Here is a 25,464-nt window from a genome sequence, read left to right as displayed (position 1 = left end):
TGTCATTTTTTTGCATTCTATGCCTTTAGCAATTGAGGGGCCAGTTTGTGGATGAGTCTGTTTGTTTTTTTTTGGTTTTTTTTTGCGGTATGCGGGCCTCTCACTGTTGTGGTCTCTCCCGTTGAGGAGCACAGGCTCCGGATGCGCAGGCTCAGCAGCCATGGCTCACGGGCCTAGCCGCTCCGCGGCATGTGGGGTCTTCCCGGACCAGGGCACGAACCCGTGTCCCCTGCATCGGCAGGTGGACTCTCAACAACTGCGCCACCAGGGAAGCCCCTGTGGATGAGATTTTTAAGCTGAGGTTCTCTTAAGACAAGAAGTAGGTTTTCATTTTTGTTCATATGTACCAAAGCTCATTCTCCAGTTTTAATATTTGCCACTCACAAGTTTGCCAGAAGTCCAAAATTTCTCCATCTCAGTCATTTAAAAGCTCTAGTTCTAGAGAGAGAATCATTAGGTAAGGGTGTGGGCATTTTTTTGGATATAGGTCTTAATGCAGTCTCTGCTAGTGTTAGCTGATCTCCATGTTAAAGATCATTTTGCTTTTTAATGCAGGGATTTCCTGTAAGAAATGTCCGGCCTGTACAAAATGCAATGAATCAGGTTGGGATTGTGCTGAACGTACAGCAAGGCCAAACAGTTAGACCAATTACACTAGTCCCAGGTAAGGAAAAATGTCTACCCATTTGGAATAAACCAGCATCCAGAAGACTTGTTTTTGTTGTCTCACAATATTCAAGGTCATTTAAAAAGTGTATTTAAGGGAAATCTAAAACTACAAAAATCATATTGATTTAAGCCCCATTTTTAAAAAACTCTAACCTTTGGCCAGGGTGGTGGTTTTATTTTTTAACTTTTTACCACCCTTCATAAGGCAGTAAAACAGGGTTTATATAGTTATTTTTCTGTTTCTGCTGTTTTATTCAGCTATTAAGTTTGTTATTCTGCAGAACTATTATTAATGCAAACTCCCAAATTCTGTATTCCTTATAAATCTACTCACTTACATGGTGGGATTATAAACTTATTTTGCTTTACTTTTATAGCATAGATTTGGAATATAAATTAAACAAATGGCATATCCTTTGAGGATAAATATTGCCAATGGCTAGTTTTTTTTTTTTTTTTTTAAGAAACCAAATTGAAAGATAATTTTTAAAAATCTTGTAATTTTCCCCCAGTTCTATATTTAGTGTCTATAAGTTCACTACAATTCAGGCCAAAAAAGAGTATCTTAATTTAGTTGTAGTAAAGGTATCTCTGTAGCTTGTCTTCTAAGTTTTTGTTGTTGTTCTCAGAGCCCATAGGGGTTTTTGGCCTTCAGTCTCATGAGCTTATCCTATCTAGTTCTGATATTTCTTAAATGTTTGTCAGTGAAATTGTCTATAGTTGAGCCAGGAGACTCACCTTTGGGACATCCTAGTAGAATGGCATAGTCTGTCTTCTATTTTGAGTTTGTATAAAAGAATGAAAGACTCCTTTAGTATTCTGAGAAAGATCACTTTTTTCAGAACCAGCTCTGCCCTTTGGTCTATATATACCCATACTGCTTCCCACTCTATACCTATTATTCTCTTCCAATAACAAAGGTCAAGCTACTCATGATTGTATTCTTGGAATAGAAAAGGCAGTGTGGTAAGGTGTTTTGGGAGGAGTTGATGGGACTCTTCTTTCACTTTAATGTTTTCAGGGCTGATTACTAAGGCTAACTTGTTTTATCAGTTTGTGATACCTGTTGTCTTAGACATTAGAATCTATGCTTCTCTTGGGAACCTGACAGTCACCAATCAGTTTGGGGAGATAATCTTTTCCTATTCCAGTATTTCCAGTAAAGACATGGGGAATGTATTATAGGTGAGCTCGTTGACCAAGATTTGGTATTTTTGTCTCTCTTTTGAAGCCCCAGGTACCCAGTTTGTTAAGCCGACAGTTGGAGTCCCACAAGTGTTCTCTCAGATGACCCCTGTGAGGCCAGGCTCCACAATGCCTGTGCGGCCCACCACCAACACCTTCACCACGGTCATCCCAGCCACTCTCACCATTCGAAGCACCGTCCCACAGTCCCAGTCCCAGCAGACCAAGTCCACTCCCAGCACTTCTACCACTCCCACTGCCACACAGCCGACCTCATTGGGGCACCTTGCTGTTCAGCCTCCAGGCCAATCCAACCAGACTCAGAATCCCAAACTAGGTGAGGCTTGGGAAGAGGAGGTGTCAGAGCTGGGATGGGTGGTGGGTGGAGAACAGATGATTATCACTTGGCCAACAAAGCTCCCTCCTTCCCCTCTCCACCTGCAGTGAGCATTGCCAGCTTTGTCACTGTGAAGCGACCTGGGGTTACAGGTGAAAATAGCAATGAAGTGGCCAAACTGGTGAATACCCTTAACACCATCCCTTCCCTGGGCCAGAGTCCTGGGCCAATGGTGGTATCCAACAACAGCTCTGCGCATGGCTCTCAGAGAACCAGCGGGCCTGAGTCTTCAGTGAAAGGTACGATAACCAGAAAGACTCTGGGCAGCCAGTCATTCAAAAACATTAATAAAGTATTTGTTGTATCAGAACTCTATACTATGAAATAGAGAAATAAAATAAGGTATAGTTGCTATAGTGTGTTCTCACAGAAACTTTAGTGTAGTAAAGAGGATTGCCACTTGTGAAAAGTGTAACTGAATCAGCCAGAAGGGATTTTGTGTTAACTGTTCTTTGGAGATTAGTAAAATGGATTGGTTGATCAGAGATCAGTGGGATAATCAAAAGATAGTTCATAGAGGAGATGGATTTCTGAACAAGATTTTATTTTATTTTTTAATTTAATTTATTTATTTTTGGCCGCATTGGGTCTTCATTGCTGCACGCGGGCTTTCACTAGCTGCGGCGAGTAGGGGCTATCTTCATTGCAGTGCACAGGCTTCTCATTGCAGTGGTTTCTCTTGTTGCGGAGCACGGGCTCTAGGCTCACGGGCTTCAGTAGTTGTGGCTTGCGGTCTCTAGAGCGCAGGCTCAGTAGTTGTGGCGCACAAGCTTAGTTGCTCTGTGGCATGTGGGATCTTCCCAGACCAGGGATTGAACCCGTGTCCCCTGCATTGGCAGGCAGATTCTTAACCACTGCACCACCAGGGAAGTCCCTGAACAAGATTTTAAAGTTGATAGAGAGGTTTTCAGATGTAGAAGGATATGAGCATAAGGATTTTCAACGGTCTGGAGCAGGGCTTGACAGACTTTTTCTGTAAAGGACCAGATAGTAAATATTTTAGGTTTTATGTACAATATAGTCTCTGTCACAACTACTTAACTCTGCCATTGTGGTACAAAAGCAGCCACAGACAATATGTAAATAATTGAGCTTGACTCTACTCCACTAAAACTATTTATGGATTCTGAATTTTGAATTTAATTTTCATGTGTCAGAAGATCATTTCTTTTGCTTTTATTTCAACCCTTTAAAAATATGAAAACCTTTAACAAATGGTATTGAGAAAACTGGATATCCCCATGCAAAAAAAGTGAAGTTACACCCTTTACCATACACCATATTACAAAAACTAACTCAATGAATTAAAGACCGAAACAAAAGAACTAAAACCATAAAACTCTTAGAAGAAAGCATAGGGGAAAAGCTTTATGACACCGGGTTTGGCAGTGCTTTCTTGCATATGATACCAAAAGCATAAGCAACAAAAGAAAAAATAAATAAATGGGACTACATCAAAATTTAAAACTTTAGGGCATCAAAGGTTTAGCATTAGGGAGAGTGAAAAGGCAACCCACTAAATGGGAGAAAAATTTTTAAGAGTACTTTAAATCATACATCTGATAAGGGCTTAATATCCAGAATATATAAAGAACTTCTACAGTTCAACCAACAACAAAAGAACAAACAATCCAATTAAAAAATGGGCCAAGGAGCTGAATAGAGATTTCTCAAGTTACACAGATGGCCATTAAACACCCAAAAAGATGCTAAACCCCACTCACTAATCATTACGGAAATGCACATCAAAATTACAATAAGATACCACTTCACACCCATTAGGATAGCTCTTATCCAAAAAACAGAAAATAATAAGTGTTGGTGAGGATGCAGAGAAGTTGGAACCCTCGTACGTTGCGGGTGGGAGTGTAAAATGGGGTGATGGTCCCTCAAAAATGAGACATGAAATTACCATATGTTCCAGCATTCCACTTTGGAGTATATACCCAGAAGAATTGAAAACAGGGACCCAAACAGATACTCATACCCCCAGCAACATTTCACAATAGCCTAAAGGTAGAAGCATCCCAGATGTCCATCAGCTGATGAATGGATAAACAAAATATGGTATATACACACAATGGTATATTGTTCAGCATTAAAAAGGAAAGAAATTCTGACACATGCTACAACACTGATTAACCTTGAGGACATTATGCTAAGTGAAATAAACCAGATACAAGAGGACAAATAGTCTATGAATCCACTTATATGAGGTACCTAGAGTAGTCAGACTCACAGAGACGAGAGAATGGCGATTGCTAGGGTCTAGGAGGAGGGGGCAATGGGGAATTATTTAATGGGTGTAGAGTTTCAAGTTTTGCAAGATGAAAAGAGTTTTGGAGATTGCTTGCACAAAAATGTGAATGTTCTTAACTGAATACTTAAAAATGGTTAAGAGGAAACTTTATGTTAAGTATCTGTTACCACAATTAAAGAAAAATCTTAGATAACCACCACCACCACAACAAAAAATGTAAAAGCTGTTCTTAGTTCATGAGCCAAACAGAAACTGGCAGCTGGCTGGATTTGGTCTACTAGCTGTGATTTGCTGACCCCCTGGCCTACAGTTAGAAGAATGGTAGAAGGAATGTACCTCATAGTAGTTTCTCATGCTTGCTTACCAACCTTAGTATACCCTTCAGGAAGTGTTTAACCTTTTTCCAAAAGGCCAGTAGTCTTTTTCCAGTATCATCTTATTAATCTTATTGATGTTCTCACTTCCAGTGACCTCTTCCATCCCAGTGTTTGACCTCCAGGATGGTGGACGGAAGATATGTCCACGGTGTAATGCTCAATTCCGTGTTACTGAAGCTTTGAGAGGTCACATGTGTGTAAGTGATCACCTGTGATGGAGATTCAGCTTAAATGGCTACCACTCACTGTATACCTCCTATAGTGTAGTGTTGGGAGCTTGTGAAGCAAGGGCTCTGAAATGGCTTGGAAGCTTTTTAAAGGGTTACTCTTCTTTTGGCCTGTTTTAGAATGAACTCAGAAATGTGATAGGATATATTTAAAGACCCTCAAATAGGTCAGAACATATGTGACCTTAATTCCTTAGTTCGTAGATTTTGAACTGCACAGGAGGACAGGCCAAGTTGACCTCAGTCCATTTTCTATTTACTGTGTCATTGGATGAATCAGGAGCTATTAACCAATTTCTAATTCTAGTCTTTTCATTTTTTGGTATTAGTCCAGATGCAAAGGTTGAGACTTCTTCCTACCAGGGGAGCTCAGAGCCAGGTTATGCTAGTGAGTGGTTAAAGGATCTAAGACAGGAAGAAGTACAAAGTATGGTGTTTGGAGTGGCATATGGCTGTAAATACATACACACACACACAGACACACACACACACACACGAAAAAGTGAAACCTGGAAGCATATTAGAAAACTGCAGGGTGGAAAGCTGGATGAGAATACCTAGAACCAAACACTTACAGAGGAATGTTAGTGAAGTTGAGGAGTTAGCACATCTCAGCCCCCAGGAGAACCAGGATGATCAGATGTCTTCTTTCTTTATAGTACTGTTGCCCAGAAATGGTTGAATACCAGAAGAAAGGAAAGTCTCTGGATTCAGAACCCAGTGTCCCATCAGCAGCAAAGCCCCCATCCCCTGAGAAAACAACTCCTGTTGCTTCCACTCCCTCTTCTACACCTATTCCTGCTCTGTCACCACCTACCAAAGTACCAGAGCCAAATGAGAATGTGGGTGATGCTGTCCAGACCAAGCTCATTATGCTAGTAGATGACTTCTACTATGGACGGGATGGTGGCAAAGTAGCCCAACTCACAAACTTCCCTAAGGTCGCCACATCTTTCCGATGCCCACATTGTACCAAAAGGCTAAAAAACAACATTCGGTGAGTGTTGAAGAGCCTTGGAGCTTACCTTGGACAAGTGAAGTCTGAAAGCTTCTTAACATGTTTAAGTCTTTCTGTTTGGAGAATGGCCCTAATTATTATCCTTTCTTGCTGAGGATTATCATTAAATCAATAACTAGTACTATAGAAGGAGATATTGTGGTAATAAATAAAAGATAACTTTGGGTAGAGTGAGACCAGTGCATCTCCTTCCCCAGAAAAGTTTCGAGATCTCTCTTAATTTCGGGGCTCAGAAGATGTCCCAAAAAGAGGAAGTTGGGTGGGAGGGTGGAGGGGGAAACATGTAATGTCTGTTCTGTGATTTCGCTGGTACATTTCTCCAAGGCTCTGATTTTTTATGTTGTCTGTACTTTTCCTTTGTGCCGTGCTACAGATTTATGAACCATATGAAACATCACGTAGAACTTGATCAGCAGAACGGTGAGGTGGATGGTCATACTATCTGCCAGCACTGTTATCGTCAGTTTTCCACTCCCTTCCAGCTCCAGTGCCACTTGGAAAATGTTCATAGTCCCTATGAATCAACTAGTAAGTTTGGAAATTCTTAAACTCTAGGGGTATACTTCATTTTTCATTCAGTGAATGGCACTGGGGGGAGCCCATTATGTTTATTTATATGTGGGTAACAGTGTCGAGGAAGTTCTTTACATATTCGTAGTCAGTTTCTTACTTCACTTACCCTATTATCTTACAAGCCTGACTTCTATTCTGTTCAAGCATGAGTCAAGTTCAGTGCTTGATTCTAAATTAAGGGGCTTTCTTTCAGGAACACTGTAGAGAGGTATATGTAAAGAGTTTATTACCTAGATCCTTTTATAGAAGAAGCAGACATCTGTATTTGGGTCTCCATTTTAGTTAGTACCCTCATAGGTTTTATGAAGGATAAAAGATAATGTTATAGAATACTTTACCATTAAGACAGTGCTTTCATGAGATATAAGATGAGTTGGAGTGTTAGCTACACTGTACATCTTACAGATGCGAAACACAGGCTGAATACAAGCCCAGAAACATTTAGTCATTTGCTTAAGAGCATACACTTCTAATAAGGTGAAATTGTGAGGATTTGAGTCCAGTCTTCTAGAATGTTTCTTTTGTCCTTTAAGGGATTTCTAGTTTTGTTGAAGAGACAAAAATTATTTAACTATAGGAAAATGTGAGAACAAGACAATATATTTGCTGTAAACATATGCATTGTATGATACCAGTGATAGGTGAAATAGTTCAGAGAAGGGAAAAGATCCTTGTGGATTTCACAGAAAGTAATGTGTAAACTTTTAGGGTCTTTAAATACAAGAAGGATTTAGATGGATGGAAAGTAGTAAGAAAAGATTTTAGGTGATGGGAAACAGCATGAGGAAACACATAAAGACAGAAATTTTTGCTGCAAATTAAAAATCTTGACTAAAGATGGATTAAATGTTATGGACATCTATTATTATATGATTTAACTGAAAAGACTCAAGGTGGAGTAAGCTTCAAGCCCAGAATGTGAGTCTTCTACTTTTCAACAGTTCTCTTGTCTCTGGCTCATAGCAGGATGGTTGCGTTAGTCTCAGGAATACAGTCGGATGTAAAATTGTGCAGATGAAGAAGAGACCATATCTTCCTGTGTCTTTTCTAAGTCTGTTTCTTACAAGACAGAATTGTTTTCCCTTTATATCTCCTTAGCCTTGGCCATATTGTCAAGGGAAATGGGATTGCCATGAGTGGCTCAGACTAGTGCTGGTCCACAGAAATATAATCAGTTACATATGTAATTTTAAATTTTTAGTAGTCATTTGAAATAAAAATTTTTTAAAGGCGAAATTAATTTTAGTAGTGTATTTTATTTAACTCAAAATAGCCAAAATAAAATCATCTCGGCATGTAATCAGAATTTTTAAATTAATGAAATATTTACCATTCTTTTCTTTTCTTTTTAAATCTGGTGTGTATTATTACACCACAGCAAATCTCAGTTTGGGCTCACCACATTTCATGTCTTCACTAGCCACATGTTACTGGTGGTTACCATATTAGACCGTGGAACTTTGGGCTAATCATTTGTGAGTAGAGTAGATACTGGAATCAAACATCATAACACTACAGTGTAGTGGCAGAGTAGCCAACTTGGTCTAGGTTAGGACCCAAAATTCTTCACTGTCAGTCATGGGAAGCCCAAATAACTCATCTGAATCCCCAGTGAAAACATCTACTTTTATACAGAATCTGGTGGGGTGTGTTTTTGTTATTCCACTTATATATGTACTGTACATAAAAAGATAAATTTTTCCTAATGGGAAACAGTGCAGCACCTCATCAATCTTTTTCTCTTGGCTTACCACTCTTTTATCCTTGACTATTAATTTTTGAGTATCTTATGACTTAAAATTTACACTGATGAAAAACCTGAGAAATTGTTGATCCAAACAGGTAAATACCATTTCTGTACTTTAGTATATATCAGTCTTATTCTTGGATTCATTTGTAATTCCCCCTTTTTTTTTTTTAATAACTCCCTTTTTTTGCATCCATGGCAGATCCTTCGTTGAAAGTAGCTTATTTTTTTGTGTGTTATAATATTTGAGACCAATTGTTTTCTTTTTATTTTTGAAATTTTCTTTTCCTTCTATTTTATGAAGTGTTTTTAAACTAAATTATAGACATAATGATATTTCACTCCTAAGTACTTCATTATGTATCTCTGAAAAGTAAGGACATTTTAAAATACATAGCCATAGTATGTTTGTCAAGACATAACAGAATTCATCATAAATGTTCAATATTATGTATCTTCATTTTCAAGTTTCCTGAATTGTCTCCAAAACATCAATGGATTATTATATTTAATTATGGTAACAGTATAATTTTTAATAGCATTATGTTTTTCTTCACAGTTGTTTAAAGACAATAGACTAAGGAAGAGGTAGGGTTGAGGGAAGGATGCTTCAGGGTGATTAATCATGTTCAGGTGTCAGGAGGGTCCTATGGAAAAAGACTGAAGAAAGGGAGAACCACTTGCTTGATAAAGTCATGGGATACGTGGAATGATGAGATCGGATGAGCCTTAGAAAGGCATAAGGATTCTGTCCTTCCGAATTTGGAGAACAGGAAGCAGAAGCTGTAGTAGTTCAGGCCTGTTTTCTCAAGGCAGGAGACTATGGTAGGTGTTAGGGAGATGAGAGTGATAGTGCTGGGAGGGACAGTGTTAGGATAGCCACTCTGGAAAATCAGTTAATTCTTCCTCTTAAATCTTTTTTGACATCAACTCCAATAGGTGTGAAAGGTTACTAGAGATCTCTTAAATCCACTGACGCCTTTGGTTCCTTTCTCACTGATTTTCTTTGTATGAGATAATACATATAAATCTTAGCATGGTGTTTATGCGTTAAAAATGCTTAATAAATGTTGTTATAATTGATGTGTGACACCTGTAAGAATAGAGCGGAGGTATAGGTTGTAGGAAAAGCCTTTGAGGGTAAAAGAGATCGCCCAGGGAAAACATAGAGAATAAGAAAAGCCTGGACAGAAGGTTGGGAAACACCAATGCTTAAAAGTGTTCTAGAAAAGAAAAAAAGATTAACAAATTGAATTGAGAGGTAAGGGGGGAGAAAACAGGAGAAAATATTGTCATGCCACTAGTTACTGTTTCCCAAACATGCCATGCAATACCATGCCTTTGCTCATGTTCTTCTCTCATCTCTCTGTTCTTCTCTCTGTCTGGCAAACCACTCTTTCAAGGTTCAGCTCGTATATCAGCTTTTTCTCATTCTAGGCAGAATTTTTTATTTCTTTATCTTGTTGTACCTAATGTACCTCTAGGAAGTGGTCCTAAATGGGTTGCAGACACCTTTGAGAATAAACACAAAACTTCCCAGAAAAATAAACATTTTACTCTTTTGCAGATAATTTCAGGGGCTACCTGGGTTCCCTGAGACCTCTTCCCTGGACCCCAGATTCAGACCCCTGGTTTTTTTTATTTCAGCTTCACTCATTTGGGGGTACGGGGCAGGGGTTGGACATTGTCCAATAAATAAGCACTTAGAGCTTCAAATTTACAATTTTCATGTTTGCAAAAACTTGAAAATAATTTCAATAATGGTAATAAAAATGCAGATAACTATCTTTATTTTGCCTGTATAATTCAAAATATGTAACAATTAAAACTTTTGCCAAAAATTTAGAACTGCAGCCTTATAAAAGCTTGATAAAATGGCTAATTTTAAAGTTTAATTATCTCAAATTAGTTAATACTGAAATAACACGGTTACTCATAAGAAGTCAAGAAATTCTGTTCATATTGTCAGTCTTTTGAGGACAAATCCTTATTTGTCCTCATTTAGTAAACGTTGAATAAATGTTGAATTATTCATAGGAGATAATCATTGTCTATCCTTGAGCAGAGGGATGAAGTAATGTAGTATTTTAAAAGAATTCATTTGGCAATGGTATATAAAGAATAGATCCTGTATTGGAGAGATAGGAGGTATTAGAAGCCAGCTGATTAGCAGTAGGAAATCATATGGGCTTCTACCAAGTTTCTGCCTGTGAGAATGCTGAAGTGACAATTCCTTGATGCGTTTTGAAATAATGGTGACAGAACACGGGTTTGGAGTCAGATAATGCCTAAGTTTTGATTTCAGGAGGAGGTGGGATGTGAGAAGGGAAATGATGGGAAGCAGGAGGATGCTGAATTAAGTTAGAGTAGACGGTAGAATATTACGTTTCGTAAAGAGTTCAAAATCTAGAATGGAACTTTGGTAAAGAAGTCTGAGCTAGAGACAGAAGGATAATTTTAATCAGCAGCACAAATGTTGAGACAGAACCATTTTAAAGAAAGACTAGAGGAGACTTCATAATTTACTGACTATTGAAAATGAAGATATAGGAGTCAGAGAAAAAGATTATGAGTCAGCAGGACTTTGGTCTTATTTTCAGGTGGATTTATTGATTATTTTTCTTCTTACAGCCAAGTGCAAGATCTGTGAGTGGGCGTTTGAGAGTGAGCCACTGTTTCTCCAGCATATGAAGGATACTCATAAGCCTGGAGAGATGCCTTATGTTTGCCAGGTATTGCCTTTTTCTCCAGGGAGCTTTAGCCATTTTGCTCTCAGGCTAAACACAAAGAATCCACTCATGAACATTGCCCAGTACCTACTGCACACACTCAGTTTTAGGAACACTGAGGAAATACAGAAGAAATAGTGAACACGGGTTCTATTTTCAGGGTTTCCCATGCAGGAGAAAGACATAAAGGAATATCTGCATGTACGCAGCCGAGGAACCCAGTCTGGGAACATATACATACCTGTACTAAGGGAGTGTCTGTCTCCTGAATGTGCCCTTTGGAGATAGAAAAAAAACTGTACTCCTCTTTGTCAGAATATGGGCTGTTCTCAGACTTTCCTGTCTTTCCCGTTTTTATCTTATTTCACGGCTGAATTTATCACCAACATAGCCCTGCAATAAACGTCAGAAAAATAATCTGATTTCTATACATTTAGGAAAATTTTTTTTTCGTATCTTAACATTTTTGTTGCTACCTCTTTTTTAAGGCCTCAGTTGTCCACTTCACTCTTAGCTTATTTTCTTTCTTATGTGACTCAGGTGTGTCAGTATCGCTCCTCACTCTACTCTGAGGTAGATGTCCATTTTCGGATGATCCATGAGGATACTCGGCACCTGCTCTGCCCTTACTGCTTGAAGGTCTTCAAAAATGGCAATGCATTCCAACAGCATTACATGAGGCACCAGGTACCAGGCACCAAGCAATTTCCGTGTTCTTATTTTTTAATTATGGATACAGGGGCCAGGACTGAGCTAAGCAAATAATTTTGGTAGAGAAGATAATATACATGTGTTTGAAAAATTTATTGAATTCCAGTGATAGGCACTGGGCTAGATGCTAGAGATTTAGCGGTTAAACAGGACAATTAAACAGTACAATGAATCAAGAAGAATGTTGTGTTAGGGGAAATACAGGATGTAAAAAAGAATGTACCTATTCTGGGAGCCAAGTAAGGCTTCTAGGAAAAGGGGTGTTCAAGACCTGAAGGATGAGTAAGGATGAGCCAGATGAAGTGGGATAGAAGGACAGAATGCTCTCAAAGACAGGGAAATTCAAGAAATTGTTCAGTGTGGTTGGCGTGTGTAGGGTACAGGGGGAGGTTGGAAGTTAGGGAACAGATCATGGAGAATCTTGTAAGCCATATAAAAGGAATTTCAACTCTTATTATAATAAGTTGTTGGGGGCTTCCCTGGTGGCGCAGTGGTTGAGAGTCCGCCTGCCGATGCAGGGGACACGGGTTCGTGCCCCGGTTTGGGAAGATCCCACATGCCGCGGAGCACCTGGGCCCGTGAGCCATGGCCGCTGAGCCTGCGCGTCCGGAGCCTGTGCTCCGCAACGGGAGAAGCCACAGCAGTGAGAAGATCGCGTACCGCAAAAAAAAAAAAAAATGGGGAGGGCCGTAATAGCACCGCCCTCCTCATTTTTTAAAAAAAAAAATAATAAGTTGTTGGGAAGCCATTAAAGAGATTTTTAGTCCTGGAGTGATGTGTTCAAATTTGCTTTTAGTTATGATTGCACTGGCTGCTCTAAGGAGAATGAATTGAAGGAGGTTGAGACTAGAGTTAGGGAGACAAGCCAGAGGCTTTTTCAGTAGTTGAGATGAGAGATGATAGTGGCTACTGGCTTTTGAAATGAGGACAAAGAGGATAGAGTTGAGAGATATTGAGAAGGTAAGTGATATCTATGATGTAAAAATGGATTTAGGTGAAGGTAGTGAGAGAGTAGTTAAGAATAGTGCCCAGGATTCTGTCTTCGGTAATTGGATGAATGGTGGGACTGTTTATTGAGATAGGAACACTGGAGAAAATAATTTTTGAGGGGAGGTTTATAAGTTTGGATATTCTTTTTTATTACTATTATTTTTTAAATTTTTGGCCATGCCGTGTGGCACACGGGATCTTATTCGTTCCTGACCAGGGATCAGACCCGCACCCCCTGCAATGGAAGCATGGAGTCTTAACCACTGGACCACCAGGGAAGTCCCAAGTTTGGATATTCTTGACTTAGCAGTATCTATGGACATCAAGTATAACTGACTATTAAATAGGTAGTTGGATATACAGGTCTGAGGCCTGGGAGAAAAGCCTGGATTGTGAAAGGTACTTAGGAATCATCATTATATAAATCCAGTGGATTTTAAACTTGTAAGTGCTATTCTGCACCCCCATCCCCCACCCCCCAAACTGAGAATAAGGTGAAGGCTTAGGACCATTGAAGTCTCTATCCACAAAGTCAGGACCATAGTCCTGGAAGGAAAACAGGAAGAGTCTTGGTGTCAGGGAAGCTGAGGGGACAAAAGTATTTTGAAGAAAAGAGCGTGGTCAGGTGTTGCAGGAAGGTACCAGCAAGGTAGAAACTTTAGAGGCCAGCATTTAATTTAGCCGTTTCGTTGGTTAGCAAGGTGGAAGTCAAATTTCAGTGGGACAGATGATGAGAGGTAAGGAAACGGAGACAACTTACTTAAAGAAATTTGTTTATGAAAAAAATAAATTAATTAAAAAATAAATTTATTAGGGCTTCCCCAGTGGCACAGTGGTTGAGAATCCACCTGCCAATGCAGGGGACACGGGTTTGAGCCGTGGTCCGGGAAGATCCCACATGCTGCGGAGCAACTAAGCCCATGAGCCACGACTACTGAGCTCGAGTGCTGCAACTACTGAAGCTGCCCGCATGCCTAGAGCCCGTGCTCCACAATAAGAGAAGCCACCACAATAAGAAGCCTGCGCACCACACCGAAGAGTAGCCCCTGCTCGCCACAATTAGAGAAAGCCCATGCACAGCAATGAAGACCCAACACAGCCAAAAAAATAAATAAATAAAATAAAAAATAAAAATGAGTAAATTTGTTTATGAAGGGGAGGACCAAGGGTGGTAGATCCAGGAAAAGAGGCAGCAAGGGAGAATTTGTTGTTGCTTTTGTGTTTTGTTTTTAAGATGGAATAGGTATGCCTTTGTTTTAAAATACTGCAGGAAAGGAGCCCCTGGAGGAGAAGAGTGAAGGTACCTAGGGAACAGAAGAGAGAACAAGATGGGTGTGCCTGTGCATAACATCCACGTGTGTGCACACGTGCCCTCACTCTTACTTGTAAGCAGGCACTTCTTAGGCTCACACTAGTGACTGCTGATAATCCACCACTAATGCATTTCCATATAGTAGCATGGAAATTATCACCTGTAACTCAGCTGAGGTTACAGAGAGAGCCTTGCTATCCTAGGGAAGAAAATCATAGACGTGTTGTATTTCAATACTGGGCAGATTGAATCCTCAAAATGGCCTTGGAGGGAGGCATATCTGTATGCATTGATGTGTTAAGAGGAAAAAAACAGCACTGTGTAGAAAGGACTATCATTTTTGTTAAAGAAAGAGAAAGGAAAACAAGTGGTGATTGGAGATGTATGTGTTTGCTATATGGTTATATGCATAGACTATCTGTGAAAGAATACCCAAGAAACTTGGTAACAAGTTGTTTCTGTGGAGAGGGACTGAGGGTTGGAGTTGAAGGCAAGCTTACCACATGAAGGAGTACAGAATAAAAGTATGATTTTTTTTTTTACCACGTACATATTTATTGTATTTAAAAAAAAATAAGAATATCCAGAAGTAGTAGCACTGTCCATCCACACTGTAAAGATAAAGCAGTAGGGGCAAGTGAAGCGTAAGCCACTCAGCCAAATTGTTAAAGCAAGTCAGTGGGAGATGGTTTGAGGACCTAGTTATTCTGACTTTGAGTCTGCCTTTTTCTGGGAGCATGGGAGGTAATGATTCTCACCACCCAATAATAGGTTTGTAACTTTACTTCAAAATAAATAAAGTTATATAAAAAGATAAAAAAATACTAGGTTTGGTGTTATGTTGTGTATTTCTCTTTTTTTCCTCTGTTAAATTACCAACAGAAGGGTGGGAAGAATACGATTGGCAATGATGTACCTTCTCCTCAGGGAAGAAAATTCATTGGGAACCTTTAAAGGATTCTGTCTCTTTTTATTCCCCCCTTCAGAAGAGGAATGTTTATCATTGCAACAAATGCCGGCTGCAGTTTCTCTTTGCCAAGGACAAAATTGAACACAAGCTTCAGCACCATAAAACCTTCCGTAAACCCAAGCAGCTGGAAGGTTTGAAACCAGGCACCAAGGTAAAGGGTTTGTTGACATTCCCTTTACAGATCCAAGAAGGGGAGGAATAGAGATTTTCCGTGTTCTGAGGTTTAACGTGGGTAGTGTCTAATTATCCCTTCCCTTGACTCACAGGTGACAATCCGGGCTTCCCGAGGGCAGCCACGCACTGTTCCTGTACCCTCCAGTGATGTCCCTCCCAGCACCTTGCAGGAGGCAGCACCACTGGCCTCCTCAGCGGACCCTCTGCCCGTCTTCCTTTATCCCCCTGTCCAGCGCAACGTCCAGAAGAGAGCTGTTAGGAAAATGTCAGTGCCTTCTTCTGGAGGCTGGGGGCTGGGTGGGCACAGTTATTCCTGTTAGCTAGTGTAATCTGGTAGCCTTTTAGGCAGTCTGTTGTCTAAATCGCCTACAATTTAGGAACCCCTGAGGCAGTAATAAGAATTTTCCTTGTTTCTTGACAGGAGTGTCATGGGCCGGCAGACATGTCTGGAGTGCAGCTTTGAGATCCCAGATTTCCCTAATCATTTCCCTACTTATGTTCACTGCTCTCTGTGTCGCTATAGTACCTGCTGTTCTCGAGCTTATGCCAACCACATGATCAAGTAAGTCAGGATTAAACCAATGTTCCTATCTGGGATTTCAGGTTCTCTAAAACTCAGTGCATTCCCTCCCCTGCTTCTGGGGTTTCCTTCTTCAACTTTTAGAGCTGTTTGCCCACCTGTCCTTGCAGGTAAGAGGCCAGACCCGGCTTCATTTGGCTTTGATGGTCTGTGCTCTGATTTTCTAGGACCTTGCTACCCAAAATGTGGTCCAAGAACCAGCAGCACTCATTTGGAGCTTCTTAGAAATGTAGCATCTGACCCTGGTCACCAGCACGCCATCCCCAACCAGAATGTGCCTTTTAATAGATTTCCCCCCACCCCCATGATTTGTTTGCATATTAATAGGAAATATTAATGTGTTAGGAAAACAGGCTTGGGTTGAGGTTAGGATTGAGTGAAGAGGCATTTCTTTTGTTGGGGCATTGTCAATCGCTGGTGATCTCTAGTTTAGCAAGCAGAACCACGTAACTCATACCACTTTTTGTTTGTCTTCCTCAGCAATCATGTTCCACGGAAGAGCCCCAAGTATTTGGCTTTGTTTAAAAATTCTGTGAGGTAACAAAAAACTTATTGATGGTCTGTTAATTTTTCAAGTTTTTACATTAAATCCCTTTTATTATTTTGGGGGGTGGATATATGAATTAATTTGACAGAGAGGAGAAAGGAGGGACACTCTTTTTCTTTATTAAGCCTCAAAGCTTAACTCTCTCTAGTGTCACTGCTACATTTGTCTTACATACTCTTGACTCTCTTTCTTAGTGGAATCAAGCTGGCCTGCACTTCATGTACCTTTGTTACTTCTGTTGGAGATGCCATGGCTAAGCATTTGGTATTCAACCCCTCTCACAGATCCAGTAGCATCCTGCCACGGGGTAAGTAGGAGAGATGGGGATTAGGGAAAAAAGCTAAGGATACAGGTCATACCATGAGTCTGGTGCATCTCTACCTGGCATGACCCATTCACTGTTTAGATACACTTCACCAAATTGGAAGCATTCTAACCTGAAATTTATATAAGACTGGGAAGGCAGTAGGTTTGCTTTTTTGGTTGAAATCTAAAGAACTCTTTGGAGGGTTTGTTTCTTCACTGAGCTAACATTTTTTTATTGTCTTATTTCCCATAGGACTCACTTGGATATCTCACTCAAGGTAACAGAAACTCACTTGATGGCTTAATTTCTATTTTATAGTATGTTTGGTCTTTATTATTACTAGTACTACTATTATTATTTCATTTTTCTAGTTTAACTGAGCTTTTTCCTCCTCTCGTTGCTAACCCTTTTAGGCATGGCCAGACTCGAGACCGAGTGCACGACCGGAACTTGAAGAATTTGTACCCTCCTCCTTCCTTCCCCTCTATTAAAGCTGCCACTGTGAAATCTGCGGGGGCCACGGCAGCTGAGCCTGAAGAGCTACCAGCTTCCATGGCCCAGGCACTCCCGTCACCAGCCTCAACTGCAACCCCACCACCAACCCCCACTCATCCCCAGCCTTTAGCCCTTCCACCCTTGGCTACGGAGGGGGCAGAATGTCTGAATGTCGATGACCAGGATGAAGGGAGCCCAGTCACCCAGGAGCCTGAGCCAGCATCAGGGGGTGGTAGTAGCAGTGTGATTGGCAAGAAGGAGCAGCTTTCTGTGAAGAAGCTTCGAGTGGTACTGTTTGCCCTGTGCTGCAATACGGAACAGGCAGCTGAACACTTCCGAAACCCCCAACGACGCATCCGGCGTTGGCTTCGGCGCTTCCAGGCCTCACAGGGGGAGAATCTGGAGGGCAAATATCTGAGCTTAGAGGCAGAAGAGAAACTGGCTGAGTGGGTGCTGACCCAACGAGAGCAACAGCTACCTGTAAATGAGGAGACCTTGTTCCAGAAGGCCACCAAGATAGGACGTTCTTTGGAGGGGGGGTTTAAGATCTCTTATGAGTGGGCTGTGCGTTTCATGCTACGGCACCACCTGACTCCCCACGCTCGGCGAGCTGTGGCCCACACTCTACCTAAGGATGTGGCAGAGAATGCAGGACTCTTCATTGAATTTGTACAACGGCAGATTCACAACCAGGACTTACCCTTGTCTATGATTGTGGCTATTGATGAGATCTCCTTGTTCCTGGATACGGAGGTACTGAGCAGTGACGACCGAAAGGAAAATGCCCTGCAGACAGTGGGCACAGGGGAGCCTTGGTGTGATGTGGTGCTGGCCATTCTGGCAGATGGCACTGTCCTCCCTACCCTGGTTTTCTACCGAGGACAGATGGATCAGCCTGCTAACGTGCCAGACTCTATCTTGCTAGAGGCGAAGGAGAGTGGCTACAGTGACGATGAGATCATGGAACTGTGGTCAACCCGAGTGTGGCAGAAGCACACAGCTTGCCAGCGCAGCAAAGGCATGCTTGTGATGGACTGTCATCGCACTCACCTGTCAGAAGAGGTGCTGGCCATGCTTAGTGCCTCTAGCACCTTGCCTGCAGTTGTCCCAGCAGGCTGTAGCTCCAAAATCCAGCCATTAGATGTATGCATCAAACGAACTGTCAAGAACTTCCTGCACAAAAAGTGGAAGGAGCAGGCTCGGGAAATGGCAGATAGTGCATGTGATTCTGACGTCCTGCTTCAGCTGGTTCTGGTCTGGCTGGCTGAGGTGCTTGGTGTCATTGGGGACTGTCCAGAGCTAGTTCAGCGGTCCTTCCTTGTGGCCAGCGTTCTGCCTGGCCCTGATGGCAACATTAACTCACCTACAAGAAATGCTGATATGCAGGAGGAGCTAATTGCCTCCCTAGAGGAGCAACTGAAGCTGAGTGGGGAACAGTCTGAGGAGGCCTCAGCTTCCACTCCCCGACCCAGGTCATCTCCTGAAGAGACAGTTGAGCCTGAAAGCCTTCACCAGCTCTTTGAGGGTGAAAGTGAGACCGAGTCCTTCTATGGCTTTGAAGAAGCTGACCTAGATCTGATGGAGATTTAAGTGTTGGGGTCATGAGGGGGTGTGGAGTGGGGGTGGGAAAGTGTTAGGGAGGGTAGAGGTAAAGGGGGGTATACCAGGTGGGGGTATTTGGGTTATATTTTTTAATTTTATGCCACCACTCCCCCCTGATGTTGACTTATACATCCTTGTGGATTTGTGGATTATTAGGAAAACCGATAGTGATCACGTCTGAGCCGATGAGCTGGTCCTGGCCCCGTTGGTCATTCACTTCTGCTAAAAACAGGTTTTTGTGACTTTTTTTTAAATTTAAATCACTGTGCTTGGTATTTTTCTGACAAAATCAAGAAAAAGGAAAAAAAAAAATCTTTCGTGGGCGAATGTTAAATCTTTTGTTTCCCCTTTTACCTCAACTGTATTATAGTACATCTGGGTTTTGTTTGTTTTACTGTGTGGCCAGTGTCTTTGGGCATGATACTATCCAACCATTGTCAATGTGAGAACATTTCTGAAGATGGGAAAGACAAAAATTGTAGCTCACAAACTGGTTTATTATATATATATATATATGGATAAAAAAGTTTTTTCATTGTGGTCTTAACACTTTTATATAAAAATGAAAATGGAAAAAAAATCCCACTGAACTCTCTCTTCCTTCTCCTTCCTTTCCTTCCCTCTCCAGAGATGTTGGTTTCTACAGCAACTCTAAATATAAAATTGTGGCTTTAAAAATGCATGAAACCACCTTTAATCGTCCAGAATGATGAGATTTTTTCCCTCACCACCCTCCCTCCAACAAAAACACAACAAAACCAATATTCTTTGCACCTGTGATCCTTGGCCCCCTTCCCCATTCTCACACCGTCACTCTGGACAAAGGATCATACATGGGTCATTAGCAAGCAAGAGGTACTGAGGTGATCACACAGAACCTTAGGGTGGAAGCCATTCCCAGTGTATGGGTCTTCATCCTGCAATCCATGGGGGCAGTCCCTGCTTTGTTGAACTTCCTCCTGTTAAGTGGACAGCATACCTGTTCAAGGGATCACATGTCCACCAGCCAGCAGCTAATTGTGCAAGAAGTTGTATTGAACTTTAAAAAGACCACTTGTTGAAATTCTGCTTACCCTGTGGCTTTCCCCTATTTCTCTTAATGCTTAGAGAAGAATCTGACATGAAGAAGAAACACATAGGGGTGTGCACAAAGAAAAAGACATGAATCTTTATTTTTCACTGCCAGCTTCAATGAAAGAAAATTTTTTCTACAATTTGCATGAGGGAATTTTTTTTTTAATTGTATGTACTCAATGGCTATAAACTGAAACGTACTGTAACACACAGAGAAAAGGAGCAAAAATCCAGGTCCACCTTTCCCACAACTATACTTCTGTCCATCCTGAGGCTTTCTGCAACGTTTCCCTCCTGTGAGCCAAGGAGGCAACCTGCACAGGCTTGTAAATGGTTCATCTTTAAAATGTACATAAGTGGAACATTTTAAAAAATGAGGGGAAATGGATTTATAAACAATGTGGTTTTTTTCTAGGTGACCCTATTTGAGCAGGCTTTCAGACTGGGAGATGCTCAAGATGTGATGGGCCTGGTGGTACAGGTGTGACATTTGTTACCACCTGTTTCTCCTCACTTGTTTTTTTTGTGTGTGTTTTTTAACTCCCAGCACACTATAATATAGTGAACTGGAGTATTCCCCTCCATAAACAGCTTGGCCAGCTTTGTGAACCCATGGCATCTGAAAACTGAACTGAGGATCCACCTGGGCTTCTCTTCCCCAGCTTTTTGCCTGATGCCATTTTGACAGAATATGGACTTTTGAGTCAAAACTTTGCCTTTCAGAAAGTTCAAGAACTATGGTCAACGCTATCTGCAGTGACTTAATCCTTCTCTTTGGTAGTCTCCGCAGCAGCCCCCGATTTAGCAGAGCTGGGTTCCTGGCCTCCGCACACTGTATGACTTTCTCAATGGGTAATTTTTTTAAGGCCATAATACCAACAGTGGATCAGCTGGGTTTTGGCCAGGAAGTTACCTTTGTGGATTCTGCCCGCATGGCTTCGTAGTATAGGAAGTTTTTTTTGTTTTGTTTTTTATAATTCAGTTTAATCAATAAACAAGTATTTATTGACTACTTTGTGTTGAGACTGAATGTGTGGAAGATTCAAACTGAAAGCTGACAGTTTTCTTTGGCTTGAATTTACTAGTTGTAATCATGGGTAATACAAGTGGAGGGGTTTTGATTTCTCTCTCAGCTCTCACCTCACTGAATTTCTATACAGGCATACCTTGGAGATACTGTGGGTTGGGGTCCAGACCACTGCAGTGAAGCAACTATCATAGCAAAGCGAGTCACAGTCTTTTTGGTTTTCCAGTGCATGTAAGTTTATACTATAGTATATTAAATGTGCAATAACACTATGTCTAAAAAATGGTATACCTTAATTTAAAAACTTTATTGCCAAAAATGCTGACCACCCTGAGCCTTCAGCAAGTTGTCATCTTTTTTGCAGTAGTAACCTCAAAGATCACTGATCACCATATCAAGTAAAATAATGAAAAAGTTTGAAATATTGCAAGAATCACCAAATGTGACATAGACACAAAGTAAGCAAATGCTACTGGAAAAATGGCACCAAGACTTTCTCAATGTAGGGTGGACACAGAACTTCAGTTTGTAAAACAACACTGCAGTATCTGCAAAGCATAAAAAACAAGATATGCCTGTAATAGTTTTGGGGTTTACTGCCTATACTAGTTTCTCAAAAAGAGGTTTAGAGAGGATATGCATCAGAATCACCCAGGGTGTTTTTTAAAATTCGGGTTTAACGCCATCCTGGTGATGGAACTGGCTAATAACCCCAACTGATTTGACTCACCACTACACCTAGGACTTGGTGAACACAATACTTGTAAGAGGTCTTCTGACAGTGCTAGAAATTAGTAGAAGACTTAGCTTAAATGTCGAAATTACTCAGTATTCCCCATGAAGGGTGAGGAGGTTGGACGGGTGTGGGAATCAAGGCTGTTCCAGTTTGGGAGTAACCTTATACAGCTCTACGAGATGTTACATTTCCATCTTTGAAATGATGTTTTAACTAAAATCACATATAGAGCCAACATTAACCAGAAAGTCTGTATTTTAGACTAATGCAAGGGTGAAAACATTGAAGAAAAATGTTAAACACAAAAGCTAATTATGTTACCACACAAAGATTAAGTCTGACTTCTATACAAAGCAGCCTTCCATGCAGACCCAGATGAAGACAGTAATGGGTCTTTGGTATTATGCAGACCACTCTCTCTCTCTCTCTCTCTCTATATATATATATATATATATATGCTACCAGAACCAAGAACCAAAGGGTTCTCTGACCAGGGAGGGAGATGGCACACAGCAGTACTTAGCAGTTTCACTCTTGGTGTGACCTAGTCAAACAGTACAACCACTCAGCAAGTGTTTCAAAGGATTTATTTTACAAAATAGTACCTTTGAACCAGCCAAGTTCAAAGTTAGTAGAAGGGTACAACTTCAGTTCTGGATAATGCCTCTGTATTTCATTCAAAGCCACTAAAAAGGAAGAGATCATAATAAAATGGTGAAGCCATAGAGTGAGGAATCAATTCGTAAAAGCAGCTCTATCCTCGGCCCAAACCCTTGCCACCCAGAGAATTTTTTGGTTGAGACCTCCAGAAAAACCAAGCTTACTGCAACCAAGGGATATCCCAACTATCTCTTCTACTGTAATTTTAATTTCAATCACCTGATCATGTGGGCAATATCCCAGCTGGTCTCTGCAGACAGGGGTCCCTCTATTTCAACACCTTTTTCAGTTACAGTGGCGATTTGAAACTGAAAGAAAGCAGAGCTCTCAATGAAAATGCCAACCCTTATGTGAAAGAAGTCCCTGGTCAAAGGTCAAGTGGAGGGTCTTTCCCAAATGTGAAAACAGGAGACACAGAAATGGGGCACTCTGTGCTTCAAAGTTTAGAGACTCGGGAATTGCAAAGCCTGCCAATTAGATCCGCATCACTTATTATTCACACTTCTCACCCGGTTATAAGAACGGGCATCTCGATAGTACAGCACTCGCATGCAGCGTTCCACTAGCTCTTGGGCCTCAGTCTGGCTCAGCACTGGCTTCTTCTCCAGAACTTCTCGCAGCAGAGGCTAGGGATATTGGGGGGGGTGGGGGTGGGGGCGGGGACATGGGAGATATCACGAGCTGAATACCAGGCGATTTGTCGCAAATCCACGGTGTGAAAAGAATCATAAATGAGTGAAAAGGCGACATTCCACCTACTGCCTCAGCAAAATGAACTCTGCTTGCTTGTGCTAAGACCCACTTGAAGGGGAAATTCTAGGGTGTCCTCTCTTAGCACATGTATACTGACTCCCTCCAGGACATACCCCACCTTGTCATTATGGCCTGTGGGCCAAAAAGAAAACCATCCACCCAGCAGTACAGATCCTAGCCTGTTCCTGTCAGAATTTCAAGGGTAGAACAAGCAGACAACCACTCACCCCCCCCTGCCTTCTGTCTTCTTATCCCTCATCCCTCAATTGGCTACTTACCTGAGCCAAGTATGCACCATAACCAGTGGCCACCGAAGGGGCTTCATAGGCTACACCAAGCATGTCCACGTAACCCAGGAAGCTAACAGGACACAATAGGTCATCTTAGGTTTCTGTATCTTAGCTGTAGGAAGGGGCCATGGGGTCTGAGGTAGAAGTGGGAGTCACTCAGGGGAAAGAGACAGACACTACACGGGCACTAGAGATTGGGTTGTCAAGTAAATGAGTTATTTGTATTCAAGTCAACCTCTCTCCATCAGCATAGCCTCCAATGACCATGGTGTTCCACAGGGGGTTCATCTTGGAGCGCCGGCTGTACGTAGCCCTGGTCAGCCATGAATGAATAGCTTTAGGGCTATAGCTGTGTCCATCTCCCAACAGCTCCTCATCGATCCTTAAAAAGAATTGGTTGTGAAAAACGGGAGAGAACAGAAGTCGGGGCTTCCATCCACCCCCAAAAGATGTTACCATAATCTTCCCCATTTAAACTAAAACTACTTATTTGCAAACATTCTCACATCTTCCACGCCAAGTCTCCCTGTCCTCTGCTGCAGCTTCAAGTTTCTCCACCCTAGAACTTCTTGAGGGGATAAAAAACAGTGGATTCCCCTCCCCACTTGGAAACTACTCCTATTCTCGAGATGACTTACACCATTTGGCCGAGAACTTGCTTCAAATATTGGAAATCAGCGTAGTCTCCGGAAGCACCCAGCATGGTGTTGTTGTTGACTCGCATAATGCGAGAGATGTTGCGGAAACGAGCCAAGGAGCCGTAGGAGCCCAGCATATCTGCTGCAATCACCACTCCGCCCTCAAACTTGACGCCCAGGACCGAGGTCCCGGTCACCATGGGGTTCCTGGAGAGAGAGGGTGGTCTGGAGAGGAGCGGCGCGGTGGGAGAGGCTGAGCCCGCTTCCCGCGTTGTGGGTTCCGCCTCTGACTTTCCACGGCTCCTTTCATTCTCCGGGACCCTCCTCCCCGAGCTCCCCGGCCGTTAGCGCGCCCCGGGGTGCCCCCCTCGCCTTCCCCGGCTCCCAGAACCTGCCGGCCGCACCAGGCCCCACGGTCCCTCCCCCTGCGCAGGCTAAGGCGCCGAGAGCTTACTGGGTGCGCGTAATCGGACCCCCGTAGAGCGCGGACGCCGGATCCACAGAGGAACCGGGAGTGGGCGGGATGCGGTAAAACTGCCCAGGGGCCGGAACGCCGGCCCAAAGTCCGCACCGCGACTCCAAAAGCGCTTCCATCTTAGTCACAGTAGCACGAGAAACGAAAGCGTTGGCGCCGACGGAAGCGGAAGTGATCCTTCAGTGCCACACCTTTCTTCTTCCTGCAAACTACTTCCAGCTGTCATGTTGTTAGGGTCAGAGCCGACCGTACCAGTGTCCCGGGTGGCGAGCAAAACCCAGAGATGTGGAGTTGCCAGACGTCGTATCACATCGCGGTAGAGTCAGGAGTAGAACAGTATTCTGACGCACAAATTCAAGGAAGGGGTGGGTTGTGTGGGAGATGGGTATGGGTCGGGGGTGGATGGGAGGGCGGGGCACTTCAAGACGCTGACGCTGAGCGAGGAAGCAGAAATTCTCCTTTCCTTTTTGGATCCTTATGAAAAACAAAAACAAAAAACCCACACGAAACTAACAGTGAACCCAGGATCATGTGGCATATTCGACCCATTTTATAGATAAGAAACCGAGACTTGTGTAGTGATTTACCCGATTACACAGCAAGTAGCAGAAGATCTGAGTCTTCAAACTCAGAATTAAAAAAGGAATCATACAGTTGCGCGTACCTTGGGGTGTATGATATCTCCGATGGATCACTCACTCTGTAGGACCTTGGACAAATCTCTGAAAGTTTCCTAATTGTCAAAGGTTCTTGCCTACCTCTTAAACATCAGAAAAATTCCATTGACTGTGGGAGTGTAACTAAATTACAGGCGTTCCCTTCTCAACGTGGTTCTGTAGCAAGGGCTGGAAGCAGTGTCTAGAATCAAACACTAAACCTAAAACCACTACTTTGCCACAACTCCCTTGACAACTAGATTTAAAATTTTTCGCTCAGCAGGA

General features: G+C 42.1%; 2 protein-coding genes across 7 annotated transcripts in view; one reads left to right on the top strand and one right to left on the bottom strand.

The window, feature by feature from the left end:
* POGZ (pogo transposable element derived with ZNF domain) overlaps nt 1-20,956 on the top strand; it is a 48,058-nt gene extending 27,102 nt beyond the window's left edge. The window contains exons 3-17 of one of the 6 annotated variants that reach the window (XM_007460274.1): nt 556-664; nt 1,901-2,191; nt 2,272-2,490; nt 4,979-5,085; nt 5,775-6,112; nt 6,507-6,661; nt 11,085-11,185; nt 11,723-11,869; nt 15,182-15,316; nt 15,432-15,604; nt 15,761-15,901; nt 16,400-16,456; nt 16,661-16,773; nt 17,026-17,050; nt 17,187-20,955. In XM_007460274.1, the coding sequence (XP_007460336.1) occupies nt 556-664; nt 1,901-2,191; nt 2,272-2,490; nt 4,979-5,085; nt 5,775-6,112; nt 6,507-6,661; nt 11,085-11,185; nt 11,723-11,869; nt 15,182-15,316; nt 15,432-15,604; nt 15,761-15,901; nt 16,400-16,456; nt 16,661-16,773; nt 17,026-17,050; nt 17,187-18,858 (3,783 nt within the window). In that variant the 3' untranslated portion in view covers nt 18,859-20,955. Of the gene's footprint in view, nt 1-555; nt 665-1,900; nt 2,192-2,271; nt 2,491-4,978; nt 5,086-5,774; nt 6,113-6,506; nt 6,662-11,084; nt 11,186-11,722; nt 11,870-15,181; nt 15,317-15,431; nt 15,605-15,760; nt 15,902-16,399; nt 16,457-16,660; nt 16,774-17,025; nt 17,051-17,186 lie in introns of all 6 variants that reach the window. The other 5 variants (XM_007460275.1, XM_007460273.1, XM_007460272.1 and 2 more) reach the window with 5 other exon arrangements.
* A 1,316-nt stretch (nt 20,957-22,272) lies between these two features.
* PSMB4 (proteasome 20S subunit beta 4) lies at nt 22,273-24,678 on the bottom strand. The gene is made up of 7 exons (XM_007460271.1): nt 24,503-24,678; nt 24,049-24,255; nt 23,646-23,792; nt 23,399-23,480; nt 22,877-22,993; nt 22,587-22,675; nt 22,273-22,393 (listed from the first exon to the last, which is right to left on the bottom strand). Exons 1-7 carry the CDS (start codon nt 24,640-24,642, stop codon nt 22,381-22,383), a joined length of 795 nt encoding a protein of 264 aa, XP_007460333.1. The 5' UTR covers nt 24,643-24,678; the 3' UTR covers nt 22,273-22,380.
* Nucleotides 24,679-25,464: the final 786 nt, after the last annotated feature.

Source organism: Lipotes vexillifer, unplaced genomic scaffold (assembly GCF_000442215.2).
Source record: "Lipotes vexillifer unplaced genomic scaffold, Lipotes_vexillifer_v1.1 scaffold209, whole genome shotgun sequence".
Lineage (NCBI taxonomy): Eukaryota > Metazoa > Chordata > Mammalia > Artiodactyla > Lipotidae > Lipotes > Lipotes vexillifer.
Note: the sequence above shows the minus strand (reverse complement) of the source record. Positions and strands in the feature narration are given on the sequence as shown.